Raw genomic sequence first — 13,051 nt, forward strand, 5'->3', positions numbered from 1 at the left:
GTGAGGTGGTGCAGGCTCCCACCCTGGGGGTTTTTAAGAGGAGGTTGGATGACCACCTTATTGGGGTCATTTGACCCCAGTGTTCTTCCTGCCATGGCAGGGGGTCGGACTAGATGATCTGCTCAGGTCCCTTCCGACCCTAGAAACTATGGAACTATGAAACTAATTAGAAACTGTGGTCTGAAGCCTTTTTGGTACTGGACCCATTCCCATCTTGCTGGGATCTAGCTAGGGACTCTTCCCATTGAGCAACATGGAAAAATCAGGGTGGGCAAAACAGAAAAATAGTAGAACATTTTCAACTGAATGAAATTTCAGCCAAAAAGGCAGTCTATCCTCAGTCAAAATATATTGCAAAAACATCTTGGTTTTGGTGAAGACTTGAGAGGCAATTTAAAGACATTCAGTAAATGCTTACACCTCAGCACTGCAGCACCACAGTACTAGGCTCCTCACTCAGAAAGATGTTTCAGTGTGATTGGGTTAAGCGCCTATGTTCTTTGTACAGTCAACAGAGAGATGTCAGAGGCAGCTTATTCAGGTTGAGGTGAGCAGGTGGTCTACACAGAGAAAGTGTTGAAGCATATGTAGATCTAGGACTTTTGACAAGTGGGGTATGATATATGGGGCCAGCACTACAAGGGTGGCTGCATCCCCCTGCCTGCATCTCCGTCCCCCTCTCCACCCCAGCTCCCAGCCCCCACCACCTTGATCCACACCACACCACGACTTCCTTAAAGTTGAGCTGCTTCATTAGGTATATGGTGCTTAGGCTTGACTTGGAAGACATGCCAGCAGACTGCACCACAACCAGGAATGCCTGAGAGTCTGTACAGCAGGAACTGAGCTCAGACTATAGGGGAGCAGGGGAGTGAGGTGCAGCTGGGGCACCTGGGCTGGCAGAGCAACAGCTGGGGGGAAACAGACAGGGAGCCAGTGCAGGAAGGGGGACCCTGTCTGACACTGTTGCCATCCCTAGATGACCTGGGGACTGCAGGAGCCTCCCGGCTGCTCCTGGCTCACTCTAGCAGCCTTAGGGCTGCCCTAGGGTCATTCCTGCCCTGCTCCAGCAAGGACCTGAGGGGAGAAGCTGCACGGAGTGCTGGACTTGGCTTGGGACAGCAGCAGGAATGGTTGGTTCCCCCTTCTTGCTCCTGCTCCTGGGCCAGTAGGGGACCCCTGACAGGAGAAGGGCAGGGCTGCACAGGGATCAGGCACAGAAAGGGAGAGCAGCCCACTGTCACCACTGTCCCCAGCCAAGCCTGTATCTTGAGCAGCTGGAGTGGCCCTGGGGCATCCCCTGCCCCCAGATCAGCCAGAGACAGCGGTAGCCACTGTGTGCACGTGACATCTTCCTGAGCCTGCTTCCTATCCAGCCCTCTAAATGTCCTCAAGTGGCTGAGGAGCTCTCACTCCCATCATCCACCATGGTCTGAGCTATCCAGAGCCATGGGGAAGAGGAACCACCAGCACATTTTCCATATAGTTCACTGTGCTACACTGTGGAATGGGGATAGGGGTGCAGCTGCACCCCTGCATTCCCACCCCCCACACCCATGCTACCTGGACCCACCCCCAAAGTCAGGGTACTAGAAAGCCAAGCATGCAAGAGTCATAGTACCAGAAAGGGAACAAGCATGCCACCGTAGCCTAGGGGCTAAGCCACTGCTTTGGAAGAGGGGTGTCCTGCATTTCAGTCTCTGTCAGGCTTACTTCTGCTTTGTTAACCAATGAACATCTAAAATAAAATGTACAAGTGTAACTGAAAGCAAGCAAGAGGGAGCATGACCTTGCAGCCTCTGTAGTTACTGCACTCCCCTGGAAGCGGGGAGCTCTGGTTTCGGCTGTCTGCCTATAGGAACCTTTACGTTTATGGTCCATGACTACTGCTGTCATGACTATCCATGACTAACTTCAACAGATGAAAATGCCTATGCTATAGTCTGCTGATTAGGACATGCTCCTGGGAAGATGAGTTAGTCTAAAAACAGGTGAAAGGTAGGAAAATGGCACCTTAGAGACAAACCGGGTATGTCTACACATGCATTTACAGCAGCTTAAATTTACTGCATGGTAAGTTATTGAGCAGTTTTTTGGCCATGAGGGCCAGCGGCATGTCGGTGGGGCAGACACCAAGCCATGGCACAGAAATATAGGAGTGGACATGGGGCTTTTGGCCCGCCCCCAGGCCCACCCACAAATTGTGGTTCCCCAGACTCAGAAGGCACCAGTCACCCCTGTTGACCATTATAGTTGCAGGGCAGCAATGATGCCTTTGTCTTCCCTGCTTTTTACTTGTGACCCCTATTGGGTATTTTGGTTGGTTTTCATGTGGTGTTCTGTGGTTGTGCTGTCTGTGAGGGGCTAAAATGAAAAATTTCTAGGGCTCTTTGGACAAAAGGTTGCCCCAAGACATACTGGACTAGTTTTGATGGCTCAAGCAGGCCCTCTGATCCTGCCACTGTTAATCCTATATATTAGAAAATACTTCCATCTTGTGAAATGCTATTAAAAGAGTTTGACTGCTAGCAAGTGACTGTTCCCAGTCATAACAACTCAGCTTAGTCTTACACAGAAATATCTATATTACAACATGGGATACCAATAGTCCCTGAAATCACTCAGAGCCAAATGATGATGCATTCATCTTCATTGTTAAACAGTTAGTTATTCACATGAGTGTTCCCACTGACTTTACTAGAACCACTCCTGGGAATAACTGTTCTTCAGCAGGTGTAATTAGGGTTCAGGAAAGCTGGTCATCAGTGGGCATGTCTACACATGCAATTAATGAGACTGAATATACTCTGACTAAATTAGAGCTGGAGTAAACTAATCCTGACATCACTGTCTACACATGCATTTAAGCACAATAATTTACTGCACTGCTGGATACTACTTTTTATTTGATGGGACTATCTGAAGGCACAGTAAATTAATCTACTCTGCCCTAATTGCTGCATGTGTATAGACAGTGATGCTTTACGGAACAGCAAATTAGTCTGCTGCACAGTAAAGTGTCTTGTATACACGCGCCCAATGAAACTACTATTCTGAAATGAATACATTTTGCAGAATTATCTGAGTACTGATCGCCATTTACACTCAGACTTCCTCAGGATCACCTGGCCCTGTAAAGAATGGGATTGATGTAGACTTATGCATGTATTAACCCCTTTAAACTGCCATAAAACTGTAAAAGCACCTTAGTGTAAATGAAAATCTAGATGCATCTTTGAAGAAAAGCCAGCTGAAAAAATAAAAAAAACAAAAACAAATGCCAAATGTTCAAGTAAAGCCAGCTGATGCTTTTTCTTATAAAAAAACTGTTCAAGGACAGCTAATCCATATGAAAATATAACTCACTAATATCTTCAAAGTCAGAGAGGCTAGGGGATCTGCTAAGTAAATGCTGGAGATACTGTATTTTTTGTGCTAATATTATCAAGTGTGTTAGACAACAGAAGAATGTATTGACAGTAGCCCATACATAGTTAATACTGGAGGAAGGTTTCCATCTAGAGACCCAAATTTTAAACTTAGCCTGTCAGATTCATAGAACTCAAACCAGTAAAATGTCATACATGTGTGACATTTATTTATAACACATTTGGGTCATAATCTGGTAATCTATTTACTGGATGTGGGAATTTAAAAATATTAGCAAAACTTTGGGAAGTATTTTTCCCTAGCATTTTCTGATTCATTATAATTTGGAAACAGCTGGGCATAGACTCAATATCTGTTGGAGTATGTGGGTCTTCATGAGATCTTGAAGTTTGGAAGCCATTTTTTTGTTAATTATTTTGTATGTAATGTGAACCTGAGTTTTGGCGTTCATATGGAATACATTTCAACTCTAAAGAGATGCATAGCGGCAAAGATCTCAGGCAATATATCAGGATACATTTGCCTTAGGATGCCTGTAGGTGAACAAGAGGTTTCAACAATGCACAATCTCCTTTTTTTTTCCACCCATGGAGGACATTTAACCTATATAAACTTTCCAAGAACACTTTTGCTCAAAAGCTTCCTTTTGCCATTTGAAGCTGGCTTGCATAGGAAAAAATGAATTTATATCCCATTTTTTTCTTTTCTGTTATATGTAAATAAAACCTAAAAGGTGGTTGAGCTTTTCAGTTCCTGTTTGGGTTAGAAATTTAAGTCCTGTCCACTCTCTTTTTTAGGAGGCTGAGTGAAAGCCAACAGGATGAAGTCCAATGCTGACAAATGCAAGGTGTTACAACTCAGGAAGAATAATCAAAAACAAAAACGCAAAATGAATGAAAACAAGCTGGATGGCAGCACCAGTGGAGAAGAATCTATATATTTTGGTGGATCACAGGCTCAGTATGAGTCTGCAGTGTGTTGCAGCTGAACAAAAGCAAATGTAGTGTTGGGCTGCATCAATAGGAGCATTAGGTACAAGATGCAGGAAGCGATAGTGCCTCTGCTTGGCACTGGCTAGGCTTCATCTAGAGTAGGGGTTGTCAACCAGAGGTACATGTACCCCTGGCAGGTACTTTGAAAGGTACCAAGTGGTACGTGGGAGCGGGCAGGGATGGAGCACCACCACCCCATGCTGCTGTCTCATAAGAGCAGGGTCAGGGAGAGGTGAGAGCAGGGCCACACAGATGCCACGCTGCCATCGCTTGCCACCTGCCTGCCACCCACCCACTCTGCATCCATCTGTTTACCCCCTGCTCAGCATCTGGCCGTTGCCACCCCCATCATCCGCGTCCAGTCACTCCCCCCTCAGGGGTACACTTATTAAAAAGGGGGCCACCGAGGATACTTTTATTAAAAAAGGTAGAAAACCCCTGATCTAGAGCACTGTGTGTAGGCAACAAAAAGCACCTGGAAGCAAGCCATTGAAAGAAATAGGTACGTTCAGCTTCAGGAAAACTAGATTAAGAGGGGACATGATAGCAGTTTTCAAACATCGAAAGGGCTGCCAAAGAGAAGGGCTGCCATAAAGTTTCCATGACCGCAGAGGGCAGGACATGGACCAATGGATTTAAGTTGCAGCAACCTAGGTTTAGGTTGGATATCAGGAAAAATGTACTCATTGTTAGAACACGGAGGAAGTGGAACAGACTACCCAGGGAAGTTGTGGAATCTCCATAATGGGAGGTGTTCAAGAAGGGCATTGGATAACCATTGGTCAGGGGTGATCTATGTTTGGAGTACTCCAAGACCAACAATTGTAAGCCTAGGAGCCTCTCTTCTCCACCTCTAGATTGCTGGGAGATAAGAAGAGCTCTGTAGCCTAAAGCAGGTGAATACTGGAAAGGATGATGCTCAGAAGCATGAGAATAAAACAGTGCTCCATACCATCTTAGTCATGAAAGAAAATTAAAGCAGCTGGGATAAGGTTTTATGGACAGGCTACAGAAAGAAGAGTTCAGGCTGTCTACAGGGAGGGTATGATGTATAGGATGATGTTTGCTGTGCCAGTGTTGCATAGAAGAATGGAGGGTGTTTGATTTTTTTGTCCTCCAAGGCTTCTGCGCTTTGCTAGCTGCCACATGGGCCCACGAAGGAAAATTTTTCCCCTCCTGGTGCTACAAGTGTCAAGGTTTGGGGTTTTTTTTCCTTTTGCTTTTCACAAAAGCATTGGGTGTTGGCTGCAGCCAAGGCTGAGAATTTTAACAGGGGCATGTCAATGTTCCTGCTGGAACTAAAACCTGAAGGTTCCTTATTAGAAGGTCTTCCCCTTCTGCTTAGGATCACCTTTGGGATCAAGAACAAATTTTACCCCATTGTCAAACTAGTATGGACTGTGGGGAAGTTCTGCCTCCCTCTGTAGTTGGGGGCATGGCCCTCCTTCTTGGATCTCTCAAGTGCATTTTAACAAACCTTGCAGTGGCAAAATACTCATGCCCTCATTTCCCTGCTTTATCTATGGCAAGAGATGGTGGTTTTGGTGTCTTTGGGACATGTGCCTTGCAGCTGTGCAGCATGGTCAATTGTAGTTTTAGGAATTGGTCAGGAATAGGTTGTGTAGGTTTAGGACTAGCTTGTCTGGGATGGTTTGGATAGGGTGATCCTGCCTTGAGAAGGGGTTGGACTACATGACTTCTAGAGGTCTCTTTCAGCCCTATGTGACATCTCTGTGACTTCTTCAGCAATGCATTAGAAGACATGACTTTCTTACTATGAGAGTCACCTTCAGTTCCTGGGTTTTTTACAGATGTTTTAAATGGGAAGATAGGAAAAAATATTGTGAATGGAAAATACTTAAGTAAACAAACTTTAGGTTTTTCTTATTACTATTATTATGATTACTTTCCATCTTCATACATTATTTTTTCCTTATCACCTTACTGTGCTTTTCAGCGTTTCCTCAGTAAACCACAAATCCATTGCTCTCTCGTCTTTCAGTCATGTCTGTTTCCATAGGTCCTGATTCAGAAAGATACTTAAACGGACGCATAACTTGAATCATGTATATATCTTAGAACTAATCACATACCAGTATTTAAAATTACATAATCTTGAATTAGGGCCTTAATAGAAAATGTACATCTAGATAAAAGACGTGGACCATTTGAGTCCCATAATGGTCCTCATGGCAACACTGGCATCCTTCTGGAAAGTAATAAAACACTATTCTGAAACCAATAGAAATTCACAAATAAAAACTTTGGGTATCCTGGACTTAAAGTTGAAAAGCTACTACTAATCTTTTTGAAAGCTCCCTTTAAAGAACAATAACATGTACACAAACCCTCTTCTATCTAAAAAGAAGTGCTCCAACTTTGACAACTGTGAAAATTAAAACTTACATTTAAACATAAAAAAACTCCATGACTCTTGGTAGGTATGGAGATGAGCTTTTAAGATCATCATAACAAGCTCTGCTCTTGCAGCACATCCACAGAAAATTCATAACAGTCCTAGCTCCAAACAATACGAAGGTCTTCCAAGTTGGGAAGGAAGCTTACTTAAATGCCTGATTCTTATTTATACTCTGATTATACATCACTACATTATAGACAATAGTAAATGTGTCTCGACATACCTGTATCACATTGCTTCTTACTTAAGAATACACACAATCCATGAAAAAACACATTTTACACGTTCTCAAACCAAAAATCAAAAACTCCTTAGAGACAATGGATCAGCACTTCTTCAAAGCTCTTGGAGATTCAAAAGGAAATGTGTTGTCCTCCTGGCAGATCCACCATAACATAACACTGTTTTGGGTGTGGGGCCAGAACTAAAACTGGTATAACTCACATGCTAGACATCATACTCTTACCATAGATACTTATGTGGAAAACCAATATCTTGTGCTTTCAACATCTCAACATCTACAGTTCAACTATAAAACAGATTGATTATATATCAGATATATGCTGCTGCAAATTATGAACTCCTCAAAGGCCTTATGAATCTATCAAAAGCATCCTTATATTTTCTTCTAGTTTAGGCCTTAAACCCAGCTTCAGAAAGGTAACTCTTATTTAGGTACCTAATTTACTATTGAGGAATGATAAATGTCTCTCTCTAATAGTTTTAGATAAAGCTTTAGTGTCACATAGAAAACAAAATGAAAAGCTGTCAGATTTGCACAAAGGTAGAATATCAAGATGCAATTTTCCAGCGGAAATGAGTAATTATAATAAATACTTGGCAAAAGATTTTAATGTTACAAAATGTGCATGACTTTGTTTCCAAGAATTTCATTACCTTTATAATCTCTGGAATTTTAGAAATCATACATGGATTTTTGTTTTAAATTCAGACTGTGCTTTTTAGTTTTACTACACACACAAAAGATGCCATTGGTAGCTCTAGATATTTGTATACAGGTTATAGTGAAGAAAACTATAGACACAGAAATATGTGCATTTTCTACAGCAGTACATAAGTGGATTTATAGACAATTGCTTCTTACTTTGAATGGCCTCTTGTACCAAGCCGGCGTGTGGTAAGAAGGGGAAATTTCTGGCGAATGGTCTAAAGAGAAAGGCAGACTTGTTAGTATCTAGCAAAGGCATATTTCCTTAGCTAAAAAAGCAGGTGTTGGACAGGAGCTAGATTTATGTTCCAGAGGAAATTAAATATTAGATAATAGATAAATGGTACAAAAGAAAAACAGTGGAGAGAGATAATTTACATTTGTAATTCACAAAGAAGAAGCATTATGCCACCAGAATCCTCAGACAGACAGAAAGCTGCTTATACTTTCTAATGGTGCTTTATATCTGAGCTTATCTCACTTTAACTGCAGGAACACCTGCCCCTCAATTGCCTTCCAACTCTCACTCTTACTCATATGCCACAAAAAACTAGCTGTCTTCAAAAGGAATCTGTGCTTTCAGGTTTACACAAGCAGCTCTGGTTGCCCCAAGCACCTAAGAAAGTTTGAGGCAGCATCTCTTTTGTCCACTCTAGAGGGATTTGGTTTTCTAATGGACTTTAAAAAATGTTAAAGTGTAATTTAAAGGTTAAGACAAGCAACACTGTCCTTCTTAGATCCTTAAATGATCCCCATTAGTGTAGTATCTAAGCCCCTTACCATCTTTATTGTATTCATCAATTTTTTCTCTGGATTCCCCCCTGCGATAAGGAAGTATCATTTTCCCCATTTTACAGATAGGGGAACTGAGGCTATGCGACAAATCCAAGGTCAGTCAAAAGCCCATGACACAGCAAAGACTCTAAACTCTGGCCTCTCATTTTCTAAGCTACTACTTTTATGAACAGATCATACTTCGTCACAAATAACCTGAGGCAGTAGATGTACCAAATGAAAGAGTTATTTGATGAGACACACTGGAAACAGAAGTCACAACAATAATACTGTTTAGGTGGAAAGTTATCGTATTCCTCACTAGTACTGACATCAGTTAATCTAAGTGCATTGTGAATTGCCCCAATATATCCTATGCAGAAAGAAAAACATGGCAAGCAAACATTTCATGAATTGGATTTTATTTCCATTACCATTATTTCATTAAACTAATGCATTTCAGTTCCCTAAGCAAATTGAACAGATCAGTGGTGTTTTAAAAAAGATGATCTGTGAAGGATTTTTGGTTTCCTGTTTCACTAACTACACTAGATTTAATTTAAAGAGTTTGCATCTTACTCTGATTAAATGATTTCAGGATTAATTGTGGGGGAGGAACAACAGCTTTTTATTTAGAAGCTCTTTCTGTTATTATTTCTCCTTCTTCCTCTAGTAAAAGTCATCAAAGTACTTCTGTGGCTTTAGATAGCTTGAATATAATTAAAGCTATGCTTTTCATACCAGATCACTCAATCTGAACTTTTTTTGCAATGGCACCCCAATGCCATTACAAAACAAAGAGAATTTTAGTTTAACTCCTCTGAAGTTGCAGAATTAGTTTCCCAATTTAGATGAAACAACCTAGGTTTAGCTGGACCCAATTTTACACAAGGACACAAAAGTCATAAAAAGCGCAATGAATTGGGCATTTCTGAGAGTCATGATGACATGAAAATATTAAGTGTTCTAACCAGTGTGATTTTTTTGACAAATGTGTCTAATAAACTATGAATAAATCATGTATTTGCTCTTTACCTTCCCAAATGTTGCAGCACAGGCAGGTTCTAGTTTCTCTTTTCGACAAAAGTCTAAATAATGTGCATAAAGGATGCACCTGGGCAAACAAACTCCTTCACACACTATGTAGTTTTCTTCAAGCCTGTAGAGTATATAAGCAATAACAAGAATAAAACAAAGACCTGTTGAGTTTCTCCATTCTATTTTCCCTCCATTATTCCATACTGTCCTTTTTACTGAGGGTTCCTGCTACAGCCCACTCAGCAGTAACTAACTGCGTGGTACCTAGAACAAGAGCCTGAGAGAGACCGGCTCCATAGACAATGCATTCGAAGTGCACTGGTTATTTACGCCCTAGAGAATAGAAAACCCAGGCTCAAGTTCCTGAATCAGGCTTGCACAGTCTCTGTGTTGTAGCTATCCCACTTTATATAAATAATTTAATATTCATTGGACTTCATTGTGTGCTCACCTGAAATGTGGGAGACGTAGGTGTAAGTCCCTTGAATTTGAATATTCTAATTAACAATATCCCTAACTTAACCACAGGACTATTGCCTATTCTGTGCTTGCTCTCTCTCCAGTTAGAAATTCCATTCCAGACCCAAGAAATCTTTACGACAGACACTTGAAAACCAATGATTTGTCATGTTCCAAGAAGAAAACAATTTGGTGGAAAATTGCTAACCAGCACTAATTCGAATTGTCTACTAATGGATATCAAAGCAGAATTCCATAGACTGAAACCACACCTGGCAGCCATTCCTAGATCTTTTCCCATTGTAGCTGTGTACCACTAAGCACCTGGTCCAGTAGGGTATTTCAGCCCTAGCCCATTTCTATTCTTCAGCATTGTATTCTTCATGGTCATCAGTAAAGCTTGTACATTACAAACACAACAAAAAATAAAACCCCTCATTCTTTCAAATGGCATAAACACATGAAAGAAAATTCTGTAAAAGACACAGGATATGGCATGGGATCATATCCCACTTTTAAGGGTAAAATAAATTGAAAACTCAGCACTAGCAAATACAACCCTGCATTTGTTCTTATGATTTTCACAGTTAGGGGGAATAATCTAGGTCTGCCTCTGTAGTGTATATAATACAGTTCCCAAGAGTCCAAGGGCAGTCTTTACTGAGCAAGAAAGGCAGAATTAGAGAACTATTTGGTGCAACCATGCCAAAATAAAATGCAGTAAAATTAGCTTTCCCATTAACAGTGGGATATGACCAAATGTATGACAGTTCAGTGAAACTATCATAGACATAGCATTAGTGGGTAACTAAGCACATCCTTTCACAAGTTTATGCCTTAATCATTCACCTCTCCATTTTCTTTCTAACACTGTTAATGGGGCTTAAGTGTTATTGTAGGTGTGATCATTCAGAAAAAATGGAAAAATCAAGGTTCTCTTTCCAATATTTTCACTTACTTGTTTTTAAGAGAGAAAGACAAATCATGTTTCACGGAAATAAATTGACACTCTGCCAATATGCATCGTATACTGATTAGTATTTTATTATTTGGTAAATGGAAAGGAACATTTCAATTACAATCTATCCTTTTACTTGATTTCCATTTCAGATGCCTGAATTTACATTCAGCTCTGATAAATCTGTACACAGTGACTTTATTCTTCAACAAGTTTACTGTTTTATAGAGAGCACACGCAGTGAATCTCATGAAATTATTGTAGCGGATATATTAAAAACAGATAAAGTTCATCAATATAATCTTTAAGAATTTTAGGACAAAAAACTTGTAGGCTACATTTTGAAATAATGATTTTCAAAATAATACCAGAATACACCTGAATCAAAAAGCAAAACTGAAAAAGCGGTTATGTAATGTAACATGACTTATTGTATCAACCAATATGCACATTCACTTTCTGACACAAAATCCTGTGTAATCTAGTTTTACTTATGTGACACTAAAAGACAAGTATCAATATTTTCTTCAAATAGTAGAGTAATTTTCTTTGGGAAAGCTTTCATTTTGAGATTTTCCAACCCAAATATACTCAGACTCTGTAAATAATGAGCATCTTTCTCTCCTCAAAAAAAAAAATCTTATCAAAAAAACTGAAGTAAAACAGGTATGCTCTGTATCTGAACTATAGGAAGGCAAGGTAGAGTTGTATCTTATAGATGAACCAAAGTGTGTGTGTGTGTATATATATATATATATATATATAGAGAGAGAGAGAGAGAGAGAGAGAGAGAGAGAGGTGTGAATATATCTATAAATGAATAAAAGCCTTACCACTGTAGGGTGAGTTGGGTCTGTTTCTTTTTATCCTTCATGATCTGTGTGATTGTTTTCTTTGGCGACATGGGTTTGTCCAGGGATTTTATTTTACTGCCATGAATATCTGTATCCTCCTCTTCTGAGGAAAGGGTTTCACTGTTAAAATGTATTTCTAGCAGGAAAGGGGGAGGGGGAGAAAAGAACATAAATCCAAGTGTCTCACTGCATTTATCACAGTTCCTTGTCCTGGTATGTTTGCCACAGTGCTGATTTTTTCTTGTGTTCATTCCCTTTTATTTTACCTACAGTATTTGTGTTTGCGGCTGGTAATCTGGTGCGTATAACTATGGACAGTGCCTTGGTTCAGTGGTTCTCAACCTTTTTGGCTCAAGGCACCCCTCATTCAGCTCAAGGCACACTATGGAAAATGCTAGCTCTTGCTTTTCACTCATTTTTGACTACAGAAAAATAATAGAGCAATTCATCCATTGCAAAGACCTCAGAAAGACCACAGCAAGTCAGAATATGTTTAACATTATGGGTTCCTATATGAAATCTCTGAGTTTATCTTGCAAATCATGTTCACACACTTAACACTGTGTAGCATCCAACGGCACCTTTGAAAAGATGTTGAGGTGCCCTGGTTGAGAATCACTACCTCTGGCTGAAGTAAATCGCTCTACCTATCTAGGTCAGCTAATGTACCTGTATGACACAAAGTAAAAACTTCCAGCATGACAAAATACAAACTATATTGATGTAGCAATCCTGGTTTTCTCTCTCTCCCTCCCTCTCTCTCTGCATCCTGTACAGCTACAGTCCAGATTTGTGGCTAGATGATCTCAGACCAAGGACTCTCTCTTTCTCTCTATGTATGTGTGTTATATATGTATATATTTGGATAGATAAAGTATACTGGTAGATATAGAAGTGTTAGGGCTAGACAGATAGACACACACACATACATAGATGGATAAGTATATCGGTAGATGCAGCAGTGGACAGGCAGAGAGACAGATACATAAGCCAGATGGATAAGTAGATCGGGAGACAGCAGTGCTGGGGCCACATCCACCCCCATGTCTCGGGCGCCCGTGGGCAATGCCGCTGTCCCGCCCCGGCCTCGTCCCCGTCTCCTCCGGTCCCCGAGCCCCGCCGCGCTCTCACCTGCCTTGACGCCCGGGGGCAGGCGGGGCTCGGGGCAGAGCCCGTCCGCGGGCAGCGCCAGCGGGTCCTGCGGGGGCGGCGCGGCCC

The 13,051-nt window shown here is 41.1% G+C and overlaps 1 protein-coding gene across 1 annotated transcript in view; it reads right to left on the reverse strand.

Annotated features, from left to right (window-relative positions):
• Positions 1-13,046, reverse strand: part of RFX6 (regulatory factor X6) — a gene marked incomplete at its 5' end in the record, with an annotated part of 96,222 nt that extends 83,176 nt beyond the window's left edge. Inside the window, 4 exons of the mRNA XM_019520223.1 lie at positions 7,907-7,968; positions 9,560-9,683; positions 11,813-11,969; positions 12,965-13,046. Coding sequence (XP_019375768.1) covers positions 7,907-7,968; positions 9,560-9,683; positions 11,813-11,969; positions 12,965-13,046 — 425 coding nt within the window. The remainder of the gene's footprint in view (positions 1-7,906; positions 7,969-9,559; positions 9,684-11,812; positions 11,970-12,964) is intronic.
• Positions 13,047-13,051: the final 5 nt, after the last annotated feature.

Source organism: Gavialis gangeticus, unplaced genomic scaffold (assembly GCF_001723915.1).
Source record: "Gavialis gangeticus isolate Ggan-Ray unplaced genomic scaffold, GavGan_comp1, whole genome shotgun sequence".
Lineage (NCBI taxonomy): Eukaryota > Metazoa > Chordata > Crocodylia > Gavialidae > Gavialis > Gavialis gangeticus.